Genomic DNA, 23,862 nt, shown 5'->3' on the forward strand with positions numbered 1-23,862 from the left:
GCAACTGCACGCCACTGGGGGTGTGTGGGAGGGTGTGTTCTGGGGAGGACCTCATATGACGCCCTCCCAGAGCTGGACAAAAGCGCTGTAGCTGTCATTCGGCTATAGCACAGTTTCCAAGTGGTTAATAAATTGCAGCTTACCCATCCTTAGATGCAATGGCTGTATTGTTTTATTTTGTATTTTTCTTTTTACTTGGTGATCCTACCAGTAAGTCTGTTGTTTTTCAATATAACAAGCTGCCCTGCAGATGTAGCAGTTAGAAGGTTGAGAAAAACCATTTAACAATGAACGGTGCTTACAATGATCAGCTTTTGTTTATGTTAAGCCATTATCCCAAAAGGAAAAAAACAATTTGTTGTAACTGCTTAAAAAGTGTTAACTGGCGCTTAACTTCTATTTGTTAGTCTATTTAAATCTGCTAGTTTATGTACCACTCCCCTCTCCTCCCCCCAGATTAACAATGCTTCTGTCAAAAGGTGTCTCTGTTACTTCTTCATCCTGAGTGTAGGCACCCTCATATAGGAGGTGTGTTATTTGACAGATCAGCAGGTGAAAACTTAGGGGAAAAAGCCTACAAATGAAAACTAATGCAGCCACCACATCCAATGATCAGTAAGCTAAAATATATTACATTTTTGTTTTTGGGTTTTAATACTGCTTTAGGTTATGCTGTACCAGCTGCTTCCTATTACAATGGAGAGCATTGTTATTCTGTATAGAAAACAGTATTAAAGCTGAACTCCAGGATAAGTAAATACTGTCTAAATACAAGAGGCATCTGTACTGGGTACATTTTTTGTCCAGATCTGTGCCTAATGCAGGCTATAGACGGGTTGAAAATCTGCCGTTTTTTTAAAAAAATGAAAAATCGATCGTTCAATCGGCTGACGTTACCACCAACGGTAAAAAAAATCAGCTGATTTGCATCCTGTCTACGGTCAGCATTTTTACTTCTGTCCCTTGCAGAGAGCTCTGCTATTATATTTTACATGAAAAAGTCTTGCGGTTGCAACAATGTATCCATTTGTATCCATTTTGGATACAGATGGTTTTATTTGGATACAAATAGATACATTGTTGCAACCGCAAGACTTTTCATATAAAATATAATAGCGGACTGGAATTCTTCTTCTTCTTTTTTTCTTCTTCTTCTTTTTCTTCTTCTTTTTCTTCTTCTTCTTTGTCTTCTCCTTCTTCTTTTTCTGCTTCTTTGTCTTCTCCTTCTTCTTTTTCTACTTCTTGCAGGTCATGGCTCATGCGCAGATTTTCTTATCGGTAAAACGATCAGCCGATTTGCCCATCATTGGCAGGAAAATCGGCCGATCGTGAAAATCGGCTGCAAATTTTCTAACTTTACCGATAAAAAAAATGTGCCAAAACCCCGAAAACGGACAACCAATTAACCCACTAACAGTGCAAAAATTGGCCGATTTTTTTTCGGTCAAAAAATCGGCCGATTTTCGACCCGTCTATGGCCTGCATTACTCTAACATGAAAATTTGCCTCTGTGCAGCAACTTCCTGTAATAAAGACCGTTCACTGTTGCTCTATCATTGTGCAGGGTGACTGGTCTTGTATCCACCCATCCTGTAGTTTTTTGCAGGTAGGCGTAGTAGGTGGGCCTGCTGAATCCCTCATACAGTGCTGCTTTTCACAGGTTATGTACAGCACAGTGACAATCTTGCTACTAATTTAACTGGATATAATCTGGTTTTACAAAGACATTTGGTGCACACAAAGTGTGTTTATATCCTTTGTGGCTAGTGAGGAATATATATAAAGCTAAACTCCAGGAAACGGGAAAAGGTTCCTTTTGCAATGGGGACTGCTTGCCCAGGAAGCATTGAAAAAGTAGATTTATTTACCTGTCCCCTCCGTTCCCCTTTGCTGTTAGACTGGTTCCCACAGCATCTTCTCTCCTATGCTTCAGTGGTCTAAGGTTCTGACATCATCAAGAAAGAAGGATCTATATCCCTGCATTGGACGTAAGGCCACCAAGGGAGAGTCTATTGCCAGAGCATGGGGGAGTGCTATATGTCAGGGTAATGGAGGATGGGTTAAGTAAAGGTTGTACAGTTAATGTGCATCTCATTTAGAGAGGCATGTAAAAGACAGAACTTTATATCACATACTAGCTTTTGTTGCAAGCTTGAACATAATATTATTCTGAAGTATGTTGTCAATATTGCACGAGCAGAAGGAATGTGAAAATATGGGTGCTATAAGCAATGTAGACAATTCTGCCCTCAGATTATTTAATGAATATCATCTAGTCTAGTTTATTAATAACGAAGTGTAAAAATGTGATCATTGTTCAAAGCACAGTAACCAATAGGGACCAATTTGCATAAAACTAAAATAAAATAATTAGGAACCTATTAAAAAAAATCACTTTTGATATAGAATCATTTTCTAATTTAGTGATTTCTCTACATTTTTTTTTGTGTTTGAATCCTTGTGCAGTGACAGCTGTGGCAGTTATCATGAGGCCTACATTTTTTATAAACATTTTTACTAATCACACAAATATTTGCTCCATCAAACACAAGTAAGAACAAGTCAGGGCCAGCGACATCCACATTTACAGCATTGTTTATGCATATGTCTTTCATGTTGGTGGTCTGGTCTGCTTTGTTGACAGTAAATGATTTCTTTGAAATCCTTTAGCAGTCATGCTATCATATGCCTATGATTAAATGCTAAAAGAAAAGTAGAACTTATAATTCACAATCATAGATCATCTTAGCTTGATGCTGGAGAGTGGTGGGCCAATTAGTGTCCTTATGGTGTATACAGTTACAGTTTATCCTTAAAGTGGAAGTAAACCCACTTTTGTATCTTTTACCTACAGGTAAGCTTATGATAAAGCTTACCTGTAGGTAAAATGAATATCTCCTAAGCGTGCACTGTTTAGGAGATGTTCACTCTTTCCCTCTTGCGCTCTGAAGGACCGGCATACCTGTACTGTTCATTCAGAGCACTGTGCCGTGGCCTGAGAGTCCCGCTCGCATGCGTGGAAGCGACATCTTCGCGGCTTGGCCAATCAGACGGCCGGAGATCATGAACCCAGAAGGAAGACCATGTGAAGATGGAAGTCTCTTGGGGGGGACAGTGCTCTGCTGGAGTGCTTCATTTTAAGGTAAGTCCTTCATAATGTGCTAGAATGCTAGCACATTATAACATTGCCTTGCAAGAGGAAAGTTTTTTTTTTCTTCAAGCTGCAGTTTACTACTAAACTACTAAAGTAGGACTATAGGCAAAACTTTCTTTTTTAATAGAGTAAGGGAGGGTTATAACCCCTGTTAGTTTATATTTTGCCATCTGTGTCCCAGTGGAGAGATTTACCTGTGGGGTTTCTTTTACTTTCACTTTGATAATAATCTTAAACAGGACAAATAGAGAAGGTGAATCTCACTAATGGGGACACAGAAAGCAATAAAAACCCAGGTGTTCTAATCCATCTACACTGTCCAAACCTAAAAAAAAAAGTTTTGCCTTTAGTTATACTTTATCCACCTAAGGAATGCCCTATAGCAGATATACTGCTACAGGGCAGCACTCCTGTGCAAAATCACATAAATACAGTATATGTGATTCCACAATTCCGCCTAGGGGGCACGCACATGTGCAATCGGCGAGCCGCTTCGGCTATGAATACTCGCAGCAGACACCGATCTGTGGGCGCCAGGCAGTGGATGGCTGCCGCCACCCGCTGATCGTCGGGCAGAGACACAGAACAGAGCTCTGCCTATATAATTGTGTATGTATGTAAGTTAGGGACCTTAGATTGTACACCCCTTGAGGGTTAGGGACTGATGTGAATGTACAATATATATGTGTAAAGCGCTGCGTAAATTGACAGCGCTATATAAGTACCTGAAATAAATAAAATAAATATAAACAAGGCAGAGCTCCATTCTGACAGGGGGGAAGTGATGAATCTTGTGTCCCTGCAAAGCAGGGAATAAGATCCATCACTTCCCTTAGTAAAAGCCGCACACAGTTTACACTAAAACACTAGCTAGGCACACAGTTAATCCTTTGATATCCCTAGATGTTTAACCCCTTCCTAAACAGTGTCATTAGTACAGTGTCAGTGCATATGATTACTGTATTAGTGTCACTGGTTCCCACAAAGTGTTAGTTATTGTCCGGATGTCCGCCGCAATATTGTAGTCCTGATATCTTATCCTGATCACCACCATTACTAGTATAAAAATAAATAAATGAATGAATGAATAAATAAATAAAAATTCCAGTCTATATACCAAAGGCTTAGAGGCTATAACTTTTGTGCAAACCAATCAATATAGGTTTATTGGGATTTTTGTAACTAAAAATATGTAGCAGAATACATATTGGCCTAAATTTATGAAGAAATTAGATTTTTAAAATTTTTTTTACTGGATATGTTTTATAGAAGAAATTAATATTTTTTTTTATTGTCTGTCTTCTTTTGTTTATAGCACAAAAAATAAAAAACGCAGTGGTGATTAAATACTACCAAAAGAAAGCTCTATTTGTGGGAAAAAAATGGCATACATTTTATTTGGGTACAGTGTTGCATGACTGCGTAATTTTAAGTTAAAAAAAATGGCTTGTTCAGGAAGGGGGGTAAATCTTCCGGAGGGCAAGTGGTTAAGCCATATACAGTTACATTTCATTTATTGAGTTTAGTACATGGAAAATCAATACTAGCTTAAAACCAAGAAAATACACATTAGCCAAAACATATATTGTAGAGGAGCGATCCCCAAACTAGGGCCTGTGGGCCAAATCTGACCTGCTGCAAGATTTAATCTGGTCTTCTTATATAACAGGGGACTCTGATGGAGACCATGATGTAAGCAGGGACTCTGATGAGGACTTTCATGTAAGGCTAGGTTCACACCTATGCAGTTTGCATTTGACCCCTTCCTGCAGTGCGTTTTGTGTTATGTTTTCGCGCCTGCGTTTTTTTATGCGTCTTGTTACTAGGCAGATTTAAAATGCAAAACACAAAACGCACCAAAAATACGGCAAAAACGCAGCAAAATGCACTACATGCTTTTCTGCAGCATTTCCATTGAAGTCTATAGCAGCGTTTTTCAACCACTGTGCCGCGGCACACTAGTGTGCCGTGAGATATTCTCTGGTGTGCCGTGGGAAAAATTCCAATTTCATCTGTAACATGTGGCTTCGGCTCACAAATAGACCAATCATTAGAATCTAATGATTCAGTGGTCGGCAAGCCGCGGCTCGCGAGCCACATGCGGCTCTTTACCCAGTCTAATGCGGCTCTTCTGTGTGCCGGGCGCCTGCTCCCCTCCCTCCTCTCGGTCGGCCGCTCCCCTGCCTCCTCTCGGTTGGCAGCCCCAAAAGTCCGCGCGGACCTTTTAATCCGGCTTGCGGATGTGGCTGTCAGGATGTGTGTAGGCGGGGCAGCGTGCCGAACGTGAGGGGAGGGGAGCTAGGCTCCTCTCACAGTCCGCCCTGAAGACCCGAACGGCGCGGGAAGACAGCGAGAGGAACGCAAAAGGTAAGTGAATTGACACGGGGGACTTGGCTTACTAGAAGGGGGGGGGGGGAATAGTACTGTGGGGGATGAAATACTATATGAGGGATGAATTACTTTATGAGGGATGAAATACTATATGGGGGGATGAAATACTATATGGGGGATGAATTACTATATCAGGGATGAATTACTATATGAGGGATGAAATACTATATGGGGGGATGAAATACTATATGGGGGGATGAAATACTATATGGGGGGATGAATTACTATATGAGGGATGAAATACTATATGGGGGGATGAAATACTATATGAGGGATGAAATACTATATGGGGGATGAATTACTATATGAGGGATGAATTACTGTATGAGGGATGAAATACTATATGGGGGGATGAAATACTATATGAGGGATGAAATACTATATGAGGGGATGAAATACTATATGGGGGGATGAAATACTATATGGGGGATGAAATACTATATGAGGGATGAAATACTATATGAGGGATGAAATACTATATGAGGGATGAATTACTATATGAGGGATGAAATACTATATGGGGGGATGAAATACTATATGGGGGGATGAAATACTATATGGGGGGATGAAATACTATATGAGGGATGAATTACTATGGGGGATGAATTACTATATGGAGGATGAATTACTATATGGGGGATTAATTACTATGCTTACTATGGGGGAATATTACTATACTTACTATGGATGACACATACACATCATTCATCTACTCTTGGTCCGGCCCCCGGGTCCAATTATAAAATACTTTATTATTTCATAATAAAGTAATTATAAAATAATTTCTTTGTGTTTGATTCCTATTCAAGAGAATTACTTTATATATAGTCAATATAGGCACAGAGGTAAATTTTTTTAACATTTTCTAATGGTGGTGTGCCTCGTGATTTTTTTCATGAAAAAAGTGTGCCTTTGCACAAAAAAGGTTGAAAAACACTGGTCTATAGAACCAAAAACCTAACTTTTTGCGTTAAAAAAAGTCCTTGACCCTTACCAAAAACCGCGCCAGGTGAAAACGCAGAGATGTGAACGTGTCCCATAGGAAATCATGTTACATGGACTGTAGTAGTTCTGCAAAACACTGTGGAAAATGCTGAGGTGTGAACCTAGGGCTAGTGGAGACTCTGAAGTAAGGGGAACTCTGATGTAAAGGGGACTTTAGTGGGAACTCTGATATAAGGGGGCTCTGATGAGGACCCTAATGCAAATGCAGACTATGATAGGCTCAAGTGTTCTTGGAATTTCTTTGCTTTGTTTACTTTCCCTGTTGTTCTATATCATATCATGCTGATTACGAAAAAAACTGCAAGCTAAGCATATTCATTCATTTAAACTTGATTTGTTGATTTATAAAACTGTGAATAAAATATAAAATATACAATGCGAATGTAACCTGCAAACTGAAAAATTTGGAGACCCCTGCTGTAGAGAGTGCTTAGATGAAGGGAGTTTTATGGCAGTTGAATTTAAGAGGTTTCTGTTAAAAGATATCTAACCAGATAAAAATGCCATATATTGCACCTTACTGGTCCTTAGATGTGGTGTCTGCTTTAGTTTTTTTTCAGGCAACTACAAATATGTACCTGTTGATCCCACCCGAAGTCCAGTGTCCTTTTTATAAGTAACTTCCTATATACTTCCCATTCATTACATCTAAGGACTAATAAGCTGCAATATATTACATTTTTGTTTTTGGTTTTAGATCCCCTTCAAGCAAAGCTTTTTCCCCATATTTTTGAAGCGCTCCCTCAGTTGCCTTGCTGCCTTACCAGGACTGAGGTACATCACCATGTTCATCACCGTCATGTAGTGTCATCAATTCCTATATGATGTTAAGCTTTTTACTAGATAGAGATCTAGGGTGGGGTAACAAGAGGCGCATGGTTGTCTTGGGTTGAGGCTTGGTGGTGGAAGGATCAAGAACTTTTGATATGTGGTAGCCTGGGTAGAGGGTCTGTTATATACCATGACAAACATGGGAAAGGGGAGTAGGCCATAAATACATGGTGATCACTTCCTTAAAAGGCTCTTTCTTGAACAGGGTAAGCTCCCAAATGTTAATCTCTTCATAACTGAGCAATCTGTTTTAAGGAGTCCTTGACAAGACAGTCCCTCACAATCAAGGCAGTCACTAACAAGAAAGTTTCTTTCATGAAAACCTTTCTCTAACAAGGAGTCTCTAACATGACAAACTCTCACAGGGCACTCTCTAGCTAGTAGAAAAAAGAAGCCTTTTTATTTTTACTGTGAGCTCACCCCAATACTTAATGGGGTTGATTTACTAAAACTGGATAGTGCATAATCTGGTGCAGCGCTGCATAGACACCAATCAGATTCCAGATTTTATTGCCAAAGCATAATTGAACAAACTGAGATTAGAAGCTGATTGGCTACCATGCACTACTGTGCCAGATTCTGAGTACACCAGTTTTATTAAATCTCCCTCATGGTCTGCATATTATAACAACCCAAAAAGGATATTAATACGTTGCCTTATACTAGTAATTTATTTGAAGTGCTTTGACAACTCACAAGTTTCCCCTATTATACTTTCAATGGGCTCCTTTCTTTATATTATTCACATAAAAGAAAGGATGGGGTATAGGAATGGAATGGCTACATCACATATTTTGAAGAAAGGAGAGTGGTGTTGTGCTCTTATATTTGGACATTAGTAGGGGTTCACTCATTTCAAAGACTAAGTCAAATGGTACATGTTTCTGAAGCATGAACATTTGCTCCTTTGTACATACTAAAAGTTTGGCAGACCTTCCCACCTTGGAACATTTTCAAGAATTTACTTTGAGTATAATGAGTTTAACAATCTGCAGCAAGTGTTCTGGATACTTGCTAGTGATGATTGCAAAATTGTAAGCTATTACTTTTATCATAATACCCATTATATTATCTGGACTTAATCTACTTCCCTGTCTGGGTATGTCTACTTTGATCTGGGACTATAACTAGTCAAGGTATCTTAGTAAATATAATTTAGGTATACTCTGCATATGATATGGGTTTTTCAGGAAGAAATAAATTCTTATTAACAAGCAGTCAGCTGCTTATTTGTAATAATTCCACCAACAATTTCCTTGTTATTCTTCCCTTGCTGTTCCAATGTTTCAAAATCTTTTTTTGGTTAATTTGAGGTTATTGGCACTAAACAAGTAGAAAAATTGTAAATGTGAATTTAATGTTGCACACATGATGTCACCCTCTCCACTTCATGTAAAATAAAGTTTTTAGATAAAGCAGAACTAAAGGCAAAACTTTTGTTTTCATTTTAGATAGAGAAAGGAGGGGGGGGGGGGTAAAACCTCCATCAGTTTCTTTTCTGTGTCCTGTTGAAGAGATCCATTTCCTGTCCCATAGTTACAACAGGAAGTGAGAGGCATTCCCCCAAAGTGTCACCAGGGTCTCCAGAACTAGTGTCCACATTGGAAGATTTCCCTTCTTTTCCTGTCCTGGTGACAACCCAAAATTTGGGATTTTCTTTCACTTTAACTTTCAATGACAATGGTAACAGGACAGATAGAGAGGGTGAATTGCCTTGATGGGGCCACAGGCAGCAATGCAACCTGCTAGGGGTTCTAAAGGTAGAAAAATGTTTTGCCTTCAGTTATTCCTTAAAAATGTTGGTCATCTTCAAAGTAATTTTATTTATTAGTCTTTTTTCTTTGAATAATAGTCTTTGAATAATAGTTTTTGTATACAATGAATAAACAAACATACTTAGATCTGCGGGTCTCTTGATGCAAAGAATTTAAGAATGCACCATGTTCCTAACATAGTGGTGACACAAATTAAAGTAGCCGTGTAGTCATTCATACATCATTAAATTTATTAATTAAATGCAAGCAGTGTAAGTAACTACATTGTACTTGTTATCAGTCTCCTTGTAGCAGATGTGGAATGTAGGAGGAAGAAGCAGTATAAGGAGCCAAGCAATTCATGTTCTGACAAGAAGCTTGCTGATAGGAAGTGAAAGCAGAATGACTGTGCTGCTTTTCTTCTCATAGTTCAGTAATAGGCTGGGGCTGGTCCGAGATGAACTGGGCTCAGGGGCAGCAGATTGAATGGTGGTTGCAATCAGACTGAGGAAATCTAGCAGCATAAAAAAGTATTGGGAGGCATCTTCAAATTTAGAGTTAAGATTGCAGCAAAAACTCATTTTGTTGCTTGATCTCTTAATTATCTATTCTGTTTTATCTGGTAATTTTTGGCTGAAGTTCTTCCATAAGTTCTGTGTGGGAACTTTGTTATATATTTGTTAGAGACACATGGCAGTTACCACACATAGTTACATAGTTAGTCTGGCTGAAAAAAGACAAAAGCCTATCCAGTTTAACCATTAAAAAAAAAAAGTTATAATCCTATACCCAAAGTTGATCCAGAGGAAGGCAAAAAAAAGCCCAGCAAAGAATGATACAATTTGCTCCTGCAGGGGAAAGAAATCCTTCCTGATCCCTGAGAGGCAATCGGATATTCCCTGGATCAACTTTACCTATAAATGTTAGTATCCAGTTATATTCTGTGTACCTAGGAAAGAATCCAGGCCTTCTTTAAAGCAATCCACTGAGCTGGCCAGAACCCTTGAGGGAGTCTATTCAACATTTTCACAGCTCTTACTGTGAAGAAACCATTCCGAGTTTGGAGATTAAATTTCTTTTCCTACAGGCATAAAGAGTGCCCCCTTGTCCTCTGTGTTGACCTCAGGGTGAATAACTCTACATTGTGTTCACTATATGAACCACTGATGTGTTTGTACATGCTGATCATATTCCTCCTTAATTTCTTCTTCTCAAGAGAGAATACATTCAGTTCCTCTAATCTTTCCGCATAGCTGAGCTCCTCCATGCCCCTTATCAGTTTGGTTGCCCTTCTCTGTACTTTCTTCAGTTCACCAATGTTCTTTTTGTGAATTGGTGCCCAAAGTTGAACTGCATATTCCAGATGAGGTGTTACTAATGATTTGTACAGGGGTAAAATGATATCTCTCTCCCTGGAGTCTATACCACTTTTAATACAAGAGAGGATTTTGCTTGCTTTAGAAACCGCAGCTTGGCATTGCATGCCATTATTAAGTTTGTGATCTACCAGAACTCCCAGATCCTTCTCCGCCATTGATTCCCCCAGTTGTACCCCCCTAGTATGTATGATGCATGGATATTCTTAACCTCAAGTGCATAACCTTACATTTATCAACATTAAACCTCATTTGCCACATAGTTGCCCAATTAAACAGTGCATTGTGGTCGGCTTCTAAGTTGGAGACATGCTGTAAGGACATTATTCCGCTGCAGAGCTTGGTGTCATCTGCAAAGACTGAAATGGTATTTTTAATCCCAGACCCTAGATCGTTTATAAATATATTAAAAAGTAAGGGTCCCAACACTGAACCTTGGGGTACACCACTGACAACCCTAGAACATTCAGAGTATGAATCATTAACTACTACTCTCTGAATACAATCTTTTAGCCAGTTTTCTATCCATTTAGATACAGATTTTTCCAAGCATTTTACCACTTTACCTTACACATCAGCCGTGTGTAGGGAACTGTGTCAAACACTTTAGCAAAATCCAAGTATGCCATGTCCACCGCCACCCCTCTGTCCAAGGTTTTGCTCACCTCCTCATAAAAAGAAGTATCTTTCCAACTATAGAAGTTAAACTAACAGATCTATAATTACTTGTTAAGGATTTTGACCCCTTTTTAAATATTGGCACCACATTGGCCTTACGCCAATCCAATACACCTTGTATTCAGGATATGCATTGCCTGAAAACAAGTGCATGTCTTTCACGTATCATATTATATGTCAAAAACTTTGATTTATCTGCTTTCCGACAAGATGAAAAGCTGTAGAAGTAAAGATAACATGATGTGTCATGTTTGTGGGCACCGTAATTATGTTCCTATGTGTCTGCTGGTATTATTAAGCTTATGGCTCCACTCACAAATATCCTGTCTCTATGAATGCATAGTAGATACACTGAATCTATAATGTTTGTTTTCTGAGGAGAAGAATGGGGGCTATACTAATTTCAAATACTGCTTTCTAATAAGAAAATGTTACAGGGAAGCACATATTATTACAGTAGATAGGCAAAAAAATTTTTTTTTCATTTAGGATAGAGCAAGGAAGGCTTATAACTCGTCAGATTTTCTTTCGCCATCTGTGGCCCATTGCAGAGATTTCCCCTCAATTCCTGTGTCATAACCAAATAGGAAGTGAGAGGAAACCCCTACAAATTAGGTGAATCCCTTGGGGCCCCCAGGTCACTAGAAGTAGTATCCCCATTGCAAGATTTCCCCTCTATTACTTTTCTGGGAACAACCCAAAATTTTGGGATTTTTCTTTTACTTTCACTTTCAATGACAATGGTAAACAGGACAAATTAAAAAAAATGTTTGCCTTTAGTAATACTTTAAATAACATTTAAAACTATATGATCTGAAAATACTGAGCTTGTATGTCTTCCATGAGATTTCTTAAAGTGGACTAAACTCAGTATTTCTGAGTCCTTCGATCACAGAATTTTGAAGAAGGGATACAATACAATTCATTTGTTTATTGGTTGAACTTGATGGACATGCCTTTTTTAGACCCAACTAACTATATAACAATCCAAAAACAGATAATGGAAAAAATATGTTACCAAATACTTTGTAAAATTTTGCTAAAGAAAGCAGTATTAAACCAATATTTATTATATTGCACCTTACCAATTCTTGGATGTGATGACTGCATTAGTTTTCTTCTTTTGATGTTCTTACGTTTAGTTTCACCTTGTAATCCTGCCAGTAAGTCTGTTGTTTTTCAGCAGAACAAGCTGTCTTGGAGACTTAGCAGTTGAAGGGTTGAAACAAACCATTTACCACTGAAGGGTGCTTACAATGATCAGCTTTTATTTATTTATTTCATATTAAACCATTGTATTGGGTAATATAAAGGAAGGTAGTAAGAGCCTCCACACAGGAAGAAATGCAGAAAAGACACTGTTAATAGTCTAGTTTGAAACACAAGCCTCTCCTGAGTGGATGATCATTGAATTAGCAGAGATGATCTGGCAGGCAATGGCTTTTAACACAGTGATGCCACTAGGGTTGGTGTCACCTGGTGTGATAATACATGGTGTCACCCCCCCCTCCCGCTAGCCTGCCACAGTGTGTTGAGGTGCCATTAACAATTGATGGCACCTGAATGTATCTGGCAAAGGCAGCACATTTGCGTGCAGTGTAGGAAACACACACAGCACATGCCTTTTCTGCACTGCTTTCCCTTGTGAAATGGCCCTTACTGGACATTTATAAATACTATACATGAAATGATTTCTCAATGGTGCCATTCCAGGATCCAGATACACACTCTGCAATGCAAAGATCTAAAGGGGCTTCATTCATGTGTATGTGTATACAAAAAATCTTTTTACAATAGAGTAAGATTTAACAGATGATAACTTCTCCACTCCCACATCCAATTTTCCCCTGATTAGGGTGTACCTATACCCAGGTAACCTTTTCACCAGACAGGTGATGTCATGGACAGGATGACAGATCCTCTCCACCCTCCACCGCTCATTAGAAGATTCGGTCTGAGAGCTCGGATGGTGGATGTAGGCGCAGCCCAGAGCGGTCTCCTATTGGCCTGTCCTGGGCATTCAGTGCCTGAGAGCTTGATAATTCCAGACAGGATCGGAATTCGGAAGCATTGCTGGCGAAGGTGCTGTGTATTCTGTGCTGACAGCTGTATGTTCTCTCACCGTTGGTGTCACTACTCTGGCGGGTGTCACCCAGGTGCGGTCCGCACCCCCTGCACCCCACAGCGATACCACTGTTTTAACCTTTTAAACACTGTAAGGATGAAAAAGGCAAGACAGACAACAATTGAATGGTCCACTCCAGCCATAGCCTTGGGAGTAATAAGGAAGTGTCGGGAGAATATGTCATAGATATCACATAGTTGAAAGGAATGGTAGAAAGGAAGGAGGGAAGAAAAGAAGGAGAGGGAAGAAAGGGGAATAGATTCCGGGGTTTGTATTGACAACAGTCCCAGGGGTTCAAACAGATGACAAGGTCATGGGATTGGTTAAGGCTCCAAAAGGGAAGCCTCAAAATCCAGAGGTAAGTATTTATCAGGTTGACAAATTTTATTATACCATCTCACCTTGTCCTTAAGTGTTCCCTCCGTCTTGGTGTGTATCATCGCCTGAGTGACTCATTTTTCGTTCAAAGTGTCGACGTCTTCCAAGCTCTAGCTATTGTCTGCTTTGCAACAGTCATGATGGCAAAGAGGAGATGACACTGATTCTTGGTCAGGTCACAGGGTGCAAAATTTAAGAGAGCAATCTGTGGGTCAGGTGCATTTTGCTTATCAAATAACGAAGACAGAATAGAAAGGATTTCTGCCCAATTGAACTGCACTATGGGACAAGTCTACCATGTGTGTAGGTATGTATAGGCTCTTCACATCCCTAGAAACAGGCAGGCGGGTAGCCCAGAATGCAATTTGCTATCCTGTGTGGCAATAGATACCATCTTGATAAAATCTTATAAGATGTTTCCAGGGCCGCAATATTTTGAGAGACCTTGTGGGTTGTTTGCCTAATGTCCAACCAATCTTTGGGTAAAAATTCCAGGGCTAGATCAGTTGTCCATTTGGCTACATAGTCTGGTAGGGGTGGTTATGGGGTAGTTAGCAAATTTGTGTTGAGTTTAAATATAACTCCCTTTGCATGTGGATCAGATGCAGATAATCATTCATACATGGACATCACACTAAGGTCCATATCAGATGAAAGAGTGTAAAAATGTTTTATTTGGAGATACCTAAAAATCTCAGAGCAGCTAACACATTATTGGTAAACTGCAATATTACATTTTTGATTTTGTGTTAAATACCACTTTAAATCTTCTCTAGAATGCCAGTAATGCTATATGAACACTGCATTTCCAGTGGCCACTGTGATGTAGCTCGGCATTACATGCTATAATGTTTAAGTTTATGATTTACCAGAACACCCATATCCTTTTCCACCCTTGTCTACCCCAGTTGTTCTCCTCCTAGAATGCATGCACATTTTAGCCCTAAGTGTATAACTTTACATTTATCAACAATTAATTGATTTGCCTCATAGTTGCCCAATCAAACAGTACATTAAGGCCTGTTTATACTGTAAATTAGAGACATCTTGTAAGGGCATTAGTCCACTAAATATCTTGATGTCATCTGCACACACAGAAATGGTACTTTAAATCCCAAAGTCTATATTATTTGTAAACAGGTTAAAAATTAAGGGCCCTTGGGAACCTTGGAGCACAAATCATAAATCACTACTCTGAATATGGTATTTTAGCCAGTTTTTTATCCTCGTACAGACCGAATTTTCCAAGTCTGTAGACTTGAACAACTCTTTGAGGATACATGGGTGCAAGTTATCTGGCCCAGGTGCTGTATTCACCTTTATTGTATCTAATTGTTTCTGGACCATATTAATTTTGAGTCACCAACTCTGAGTTTTCTCGTAAAGAGCCTACATGCTTAAACTATTCCTTTTGAATTTTTGCTGCCCTGATTTCCTTTTTACACATTTTATTATATGCTTTGTAATTTAAAAATGAGGATAGAGTCCCTTCATTTTTATATTTTCAAATGCCCTTTTCTTATTTTTTTACTGCTTTTTGTAACTTTGGACCTGAACCACATAAATTCTATTTTTAGCCTTTTTAATGTATTGCCCATGAAAATATATGCTGTGCTTGCATATAGCTGATTTGAAACATTCCCATTTCTGTTCTGTGTACCTTGATGACAATATACATTCCCAGCATAGGTCTTGAAGAGCAACCCTCAGCCTTGGAAAATTTGTGCTCTTAAAATGAAGGGTTTTTTTTATCTTTCCAGTATGTGCTGTTTACAGCTAACAGTAAATAAAATTATGTCGTGGTCACTGCTACTCAGATTCCGTTTTTATGAACATTAGTAATATGCTCTGCTTTGGTTGAGATTAACAGGTCCAGCAGAGCATCATTTCTAATGGCAAATATTTTACATACTTCTCCAGGCGAGATCAGGCTCAGCACTTCACAATCACATCCCAGGTGCAGGCTTGGCTCATCTCCACCAAAGCAATCAAAAGTACCAGCAACAGGAAAGGTGCACACCAAGATGCAAAAAAATATTCTTCCTTTATTAAAACAGCCAGCAAGAATAGGCTCTATTCTGCCAAGTTTTTAGCTAAAGGCAGTGCTTTTGAGAAAGCACTGTGCCTAGCGTGAAACATGTTAGAACAGAACATTTTCCTTCTGACTATTTTAACCACTTTCTGCCTGCTAACAGTAGATATACTGCTAGCGGGCAGCACAGCCAGGCCAGGCGATGTACTGGTATGCCACCTGGCACATGTGTACTAGCCCACCCCACCCCCGAGGCCTGCAGTAGTGCAATCCCATGACCGTTGTGTCTGGTGGACACAGTGGATCACAGCGCTCAGTACCTGGCCTCTGTGAGCGGCCAGGGTATCATGTGATTTTTATGAATGGTCATAGTGATCACATGATTACAATGTAAATGAAACAGGCATAAATGGTTTCCATTCATGACTGCTTTCTTAGCGTTGTAAAGCTGTGATTGGCTCACAGCTATCACGTGGTACCTGACACAGCATGTCAACAAAAAGCAAGCAAGTCAGCGATTCATGATAGTCAGCTATTGCTTGTAAAAGTGAACATTACTGTTATAAGCAATAACAGTGTAAAAAAAAAAAACCCTGATCACCCCCCCACCCCAGAGCTATGCCACTATGGTGACACTGAACTACTCAGATGAAAGGTTGCAAAAAAATTTAAAGAAAACATTTAAAAAATTTTATAAAAAATAATTTAAACAGTTTTTTTTAACATACTGTCACCTGATCATCACCACATGAGTCATATGATGACTGCACTGGTGCACTGGTGACAGACAGTATGTAAACAAAAAGTGAAAAAAAAACAAATGTTATTTCTTAATTTTACAGAAAAATGTGACTTAAAAATTACAGCTTCAAAAACTCACTGCCCTAGCATTTTAAGGGCCTCAAGAATGGGGAGATAGGCCGTGAGTACATCAGGATTGGTCAATTTACAAATATACTTTATATACCATAGTTTGTAGACTATAACTTTCACATACTGTAGACTCAATAATATACACTGATTTGGGTTGTTTTTATCATTGAAATGTAATAAAATACATTTTGGCCTGAATTTATGAAGAAAGATTATATATTTGGAAAAATGTGTTTTGTTTTGTTTTTCAAAATGTTTTAGATTTTTTCATTTGTATGACAAAAAAATTTAAAATCCAGTGGTCATTATATACAACCAAAAGAAAGCTCTATTTGTGTTACATTTTTTTATTTATTTATTTGCGTACAGTGTTGCATGACCAAGTAATTGCCAGTTTAAGTGCTGAATAGCAAACATGCTTTGGTCATAGCAAGGGTAAAAACTTTCCAGAGGTCAAATGGTTAATAAAGGAATAATTGTATTTTGCATCTTGCTGTGTAGCATTCCTGTTGCTGGTACAATGGAAAGCATAATCTTGGTTGGACTTCTGTAAACTGTACCGTAAAATTGTCCTGTAATAAGTTTATAAATTTCCACCCTTTTACTGTTAAAGAAGGGCCATTACTCTGGTTAATTTCAGGGTAGCTAAAATCTCACACTATAAATAGCCCAATATTGTAATGAATGAAGCCAAGATTCAGAAATACCATTTACATTGTACTTCTTTTCAGGCACCAACTCCCTTTTATTTGCTGACTTCTGGCATTGGTGAAAAACGCAGAAAGGTTTTTTTCTTTAAAGTCATCATGGGACTTTTTCACATGGCTTTTTCAGATAATAGTAAATTCATACAGTTGGTCTTCATTGGTACAGTGGAGACCAACATTTTGGATAGGCTACTATGTGTGAGGTGACTGTATTGATTATTTTCTCATGGACCTGTCCTTCTTTCCTCACTGAAAGGCAGTACAATAAGTGAATGGTAATATTTCTTCATAATGTCCTTAGCAAGTACTACCTGGAGCTTGGAATTAAAGAAGCTGCCTATGATGGAGTCAAGATCTACTCTTTTGGATCACCAGCAAAAAAAATGGCATATGCCACACAATTTGAGCTTCAGGTTACTTACAGCATGAGCTCTTACTAACCAGTGTAAAAATCTCAGCTGAGCCACGTACATGGCAAGAACCTGGCTAGAGTCATGGCCATAATTAATTCTATTTATTTTTGCCAACTGTAATTAAAATGCATATAAACTTTGATCAGACAATTAATCAATACACTGTATTTACATGAAAAAAAGATAAACTATCAAACCATCTTGTCAAATGAAACCATCACAATTGTTTTCAAATTACCTTTCACATAATAGATCACCCAACCTGACTAGAAATGTCAGTTTTGGTCTTGGAGTGGTGTTGCATTATGGGGACTGTAGTACAGCAACATCTGTAATAACACAGCTTGTCTGGCCCTGTTGTAATATTGGGAATAAAAGCAAGTACCTGCGTCATATGTCAAGACAGTGTGTAGTCAGTAACAAACATATTCCCATTTATGTTCTGTTTGCAAATACCAAGCAGACCATACATACCAGCTCTTTAAACAAGTATGTCATTGTTCTCCTTATAAGGCTAAGCAAATAGAGATCCTTGTATTCCTATGTGAAGCCTTCTCCCAAGGTGCCAAAAATGGGAACAAATACCACATATATAGAACAAGGATGTATATATACATATATATATATATCTTTCTAGTTAGGATTAGTTAATGCATAACACCTTGCTATTTCTTATTACGTCTGTTTCATTAGTACGTGCAGATTAAACACTGAGGTGGCAGAAGAAGCTGACCTCATTTAATTCTAGGAAACTTTTTTGTGCTTTAGTAAGCTACACTAACAAACAGGTCTACAAATGTTAATTAGGTCTATATACAGTTGCAAGAAAAAGTATGTGAACCCCTTGGGATTACATGGAGTTTTGCATGAATTGGGCATAAAATGTGCTCTGAACGTCATCTAAGTCACAACAATAGAAGAACACAGTCTGCTGAACATAATACTACACAAACATTAGATGTTGCCATGGTTTAATTGCACATAACATGTAAACATTCACAGTGCAGGGAGGAAAAAGTATGTGAGGCCCTAGCTTAATGACTTCTCCCAGAGCTAATTGGAGCCAGGAGTGAGCCAACCTTGACTCCAATCAGTGTGATGATAATGGATGTGTTGCTGACAGCTGTCCTGCCCTTAAAAAACACGCACCTGTTTTGGGTTTACTGGTTTCAAAAAGCACTGTCTGATGTAAACCATGCCTGGCAGAAAAGAGCTCTCAGAAGACCTACGATCAAGAATTGTTGACTTGCATGAAGCTGGAAAGGGTTACAAAAGTATCTCCAAAACCCTTGATGTTCATGTGTCCACGGTAAGACAGACTGTCTACAAATGGAGAAAGTTTAGCACTGTTGCTACTCCTCCTAGGCGTGGTCGTCCTGTAAAAATGACTGCAAGAGCACAGCGCAGAATGCTGCATGAGGTAAAGAAGAATCCCAGAGTGTCAGCTAAAGACCTACAGAAATCTCTGGCACATGCTAACATTTTTGTTGACACATCTACAATAAGGAAAACATTAAACAAGAATGGAGTACATGGGAGGACACCACGGAAGAAGCCATTGCTGTCCAAAAAGAATATTGCAGCACGTTTGAAGTTTGCAAAAGAGCACCTGGATGTTCCACAGCACTACTGGCAAAATATACTGTGGACAGATGAAATCAAGATTGAGTTGTTTGGGAAGAACACACAACACTATGTGTGGAGAAAAAAAGGCACAGCACACCAACATCAAAACCTCATCCCCACTGTAAAACATGGCGGAGGAAGCATCATGGTTTGGGGCTGCTTTGCTGCCTCAGGACCTGGACGGATTGTTGTCATCGATGGGAAAATTAATTCCAGAGTTTATCAAGACATTTTGCAGGAAAACGTATGATCATCTGTCCGCCAACTGAAGCTCCGCAGAGGATGGGTGATGCAACAGGACAATGACCCAAAGCATACAAGTAATTCAACAAAACAATGGCTGCAACAGCACAGAATACGCCTTCTGGAGTGGCCCAGTCAGAGTCCTGACCTCAACCCGATTGAAATGCTGTGGCATGACCTTAAGAGAGCAATTCACACCAGATATCCCAAGAATATTGCTACACTGAAACAGTTTTGTGAAGAGGAGTGGTCCAAAATTACTCCAGATCATTGTGCAGGTCTGATCTGCAACTACAGGAAACGTTTGGTTGAGGTTATTGCTGCCAAAGGAGGGTCAACCAGTTATTAAGTCCAGAGGTTCACATACTTTTTCCTCCCTGCACTGTGAATGTTTAAATGTTATGTGCAATGAAACCATGGCAACATCTAATGTTTGTGTAGTATTATGTTCAGCAGACTGTGTTCTTCTATTGTTGTGACTTAGATGACGTTCAGAGCACATTTTATGCCTAATTCATGCAAAACTCCACGTAATCCCAAGGGGTTCACATACTTTTTCTTGCAACTGTATACAATATATACTGTGTATATATATATATATATATATATATATATATATATATATATATATATATTGTATTGTAGCTGTAATGTCTACCTTCATTTTGTAAAGTGCTGCGCAAACTGTTGCCGCTATATAAATCCTGTATAATAATAATATGTTTAGACATAGAGCAGATGTCCCATAGCTTCCAGTACACTTCCCATAGCTGTCTGATTCTTATTTGAGAGTAGTGTCCCCCTGGGCTGGACCTTATTTTGGGGATACAGTAGGCTATAGAACAACAACTTCAAGAATAGTTGGAAGACCTGGCTTAGGTTTTTTGAGAATGTTAGTACTCCACTCTGATTGCCATCTCATCCTCTCCAAACTACCTGTTTAATGATTATCAAAGGTCTATTGTCTGTGAGTATAGAGCCTAATGAGATCATATTTTTCTATGTTTGATTACTTGACCAGTGTTTTTGTTCATGAGCTTTTATTTGTTGGAAAAATACTGTTTACTTTGTTCAAATATTAATAGTTTTTCACAGTCAATTAAATATCTCTATTTTACAGACATATTCTGGCCTTTTCTGTGTTGTGGTGAACCCCTACAAAGCCCTTCCAATTTATTCTGAGAAGATCATTGATATGTACAAAGGGAAGAAGAGGCATGAAATGCCTCCTCATATCTATGCAATAGCTGATACCGCGTATAGGAGTATGCTACAAGGTAAGCAGAATAATGTGTTTTTAATGATATCTTTATTACATATAATGGTGAGTAGCTGCTGAGTAGCTTACATGCAAAAGAATGCTTAAGGAAAATACATTGTTTATGATTGATAATGAAATACACTTTCCAGAGACCACTACGTGTCTACAGATGTTTAATACAGTATTCTGCAGACTATGACAAGACCATACAGACCATGAAACGGACAAATTATATAGGGTGGGGAACATATAGAATCTCTCAATGTTTATTTGCTAATGTTTTCCTTCACATACTGTTGGATAAGGGGTGGTTTTAACACTAGTCGTAATTTTTTTTTAAAGTTTTTCTTTAGTTCCACTTTAGTAACAATATGCATAGAATAATAATCAAAAAGGAGGCACACCCTTTCCTTTCTGTTTTATATTTATTAATATTCATCATTATAAAATGACATAACCGTCACATAACTACTGTATATAACAACTGATTATGATTGAAAAGGTAATCTTTACAAATATGGAGGACAAGAGGTTTATCCTCCTCATACAGAAAGGATTATTCACATAAAAAATGTGAAAATAAGGAATAGTCTTCCACAACAGCATTTTCTACAAATCAGTATTTTTCTTCACAAAAAGACTGGATGTGTAATAAAATGCAGTACCTGCAGCAGTGGCGTACCTGAGGGGAAGACCCACCCTGGATAAAGCCAGCTGGCTGGGGGTGCTATCCAGCCTTTGTGGCTTTGTTCATTACATTGTATGACCTGTTGGAGTCGCAAAGGAAGTGAGTAGTGAAAAGATCTACTCTGCCGTCTCCTTGATAACAGTGATGGTGGGGACTCGGGTCCCTGCTAATAAGACACACTGGGGAGTCTGGGGAATTTTCTTTCATATCTGGCCCTAGTCTGACATGATAGGGCATACTAATTAGTAGTGCTGCTAACACCACTGACTCCTTTTATGTTGGTTGGTCGGTGGGAGGAGGAATACCATTTACACTGGCGATCAGCCAGCCACTAATGTAAGAGGGATTCTTTTCCTACTAGCCACCAGTATTAAATAAATTTATCCCACTGACCCACAATGTAAAGAATATTATTCCCACCAACCATATTAGTTTTCACTGGCTATGTTCCAGGTATTGAGGGGTGGTATAGGTTAGGCACTGGATTAAGTTCTTTAAACCATTACTTTGAGTCTTTAAATGAATCTAGTGGCTTGGATGCAGCAGCCCTCCACAAAGTGGAGGACTTCCTAGGACAGGGTTCCCAGGCACCCTGGGGTGCCTTGAGATTTCTTCAGGGGTGTCTTGGCAAAATATCTAAAAATTGCCCAAAATTTATATACAAGCCAGCGCGTGGAACAATTCTATCTTTTAGTTACACAAAGCCAGGGATTTTCATTGTGCACCATTACGGCCTTCTAGCCAACCAATGAGAACCAATCATCAGTTGATGAGGATGTCAACTCCCTGCACAGCATCCTAGTTTGACCCTCCTCTGCCCCTCTCCGTCAGTGTTGGGGACACATTAGCTGAGTGATGGAGAAAAACTGAGGGAGAAGAGAAACATAGGAATACTAGTCAGTACCAATGAGTGAAAGTGTATTTGCTTTGGAAGAATAAATTACTTCTAACAGTGGGTGTCCTACACGTGTGGATGCTGCTGCGTAATATAAAAGTATTAGAATAGTTTTTCCCATTTTATAATGGGGTGCGCTTTCAAAATTATGGACAGTCTAGAAGTGCCCCATTTTAGAATGGGGTGCCTCAAGACTGTCCATAATTTGAAAGGGTGCCTTGACTGAAAAAAGGTTGAGAAACACTGTCCTAGGGAATGGGAGTCACCCAAAACAAGAAATTCACCTGTAGATAGGACACAAAGATAGCCAAACAGTCATTTCTGGAGTCCAGAATCCTTTTTTGTTATCACAATTGTCAACAGCAAAACAAAAAGGCAGCCAATGCATTTTGGGGGCCAAAAAAATCCACTTCATCAGAGCTTAAACAATATAGAAAAATTACCTATTGAAGTCAAAACAAAAATCTCTGACAGGAGATGATATTAATCAGTAATTGGACCTGCATCAGCAGCCAAATGATTGTTACATCATTTGTCAGCTAATGCACGTGCACTCACCCTTGAATATAATTTCTTGTCTGCTATTTCAACTAAAGTGCTTTTTTTTTTAATCCCAAATTTTTGACCCTGAAATTAGCTGACTGCCTTTTGTTTTCTTGTTGCCACTTGTGATTGCAATAAGGAATTTTGGATTCAGGCAACCATTTGGTGCTGTTTTTTTAATGTTGTATTAGCTGTGTTATGTGATGGCTGTCTGTTTACTGCACAGTTGTAACAATTGGCTATCTTTTGCTCATATATCACTAAAACCAACTGCTTGTTTGTTGCCTTCATATTGTAACAATTTTATGATTGTTGCTTACATATTGACTGACCATTTTTGCCTATAAATTACAGAAACTGCCTGTTGTATTATATTATTATATTTATGTTTGCATAATAGCAAGTTTCCATTTGTGTCCTCCCCATTGTAACAATTGACTGTTGCCTGAGTATTGTATTTGATTTCCTATTTTTACTCTGTGTATTGTCAGGATTGCCTTTTTTTGCCTAAACGTTGCCTGTTACTACTGTTAAGAGAATTATTTTCTGCAATTTCTCTCCTTTACAGGCCTGTCACTATAAAAAAAACACCACCACTGTCCCATGATTTGCTATTAAACCCTACAATTTATATTTTTAATTTTTGGAATGATTATACAGTACAATGTTTTTACTCTTAGCTTCCTCTTTGGCCAATAATAGTATTTTAGTTCATGCGTATTACTAAAAATAAAGTTGATGAATACAGAAGGGTATATAAAAAATAATCTGCCATGGGTGTCAGATACACTAGGTATGCCACTTCAAAGTGAATAGTCTGATCCTGACCCTGCCACCTCGTCCAAGGTAATATATGATATCAGTGTATGTTCAAAGCAGTTTGTATGCA

At 38.7% G+C, this 23,862-nt stretch overlaps 1 protein-coding gene across 3 annotated transcripts in view; it reads left to right on the top strand.

The window, feature by feature from the left end:
* The window catches only part of LOC149460930 (myosin-11), a 186,877-nt gene that overhangs the window by 14,804 nt on the left and 148,211 nt on the right, over positions 1–23,862 (top strand). For all 3 annotated transcript variants that reach the window (XM_089679082.1, XM_089679084.1, XM_089679085.1), the window contains exon 3: positions 20,707–20,863. In XM_089679082.1, coding sequence (XP_089535208.1) covers positions 20,707–20,863 — 157 coding nt within the window. The remainder of the gene's footprint in view (positions 1–20,706; positions 20,864–23,862) is intronic.

Source organism: Staurois parvus, unplaced genomic scaffold (genome assembly GCF_062004578.1).
Source record: "Staurois parvus isolate SC_StPar_1 unplaced genomic scaffold, SC_StPar_1.0 ptg000217l, whole genome shotgun sequence".
Lineage (NCBI taxonomy): Eukaryota > Metazoa > Chordata > Amphibia > Anura > Ranidae > Staurois > Staurois parvus.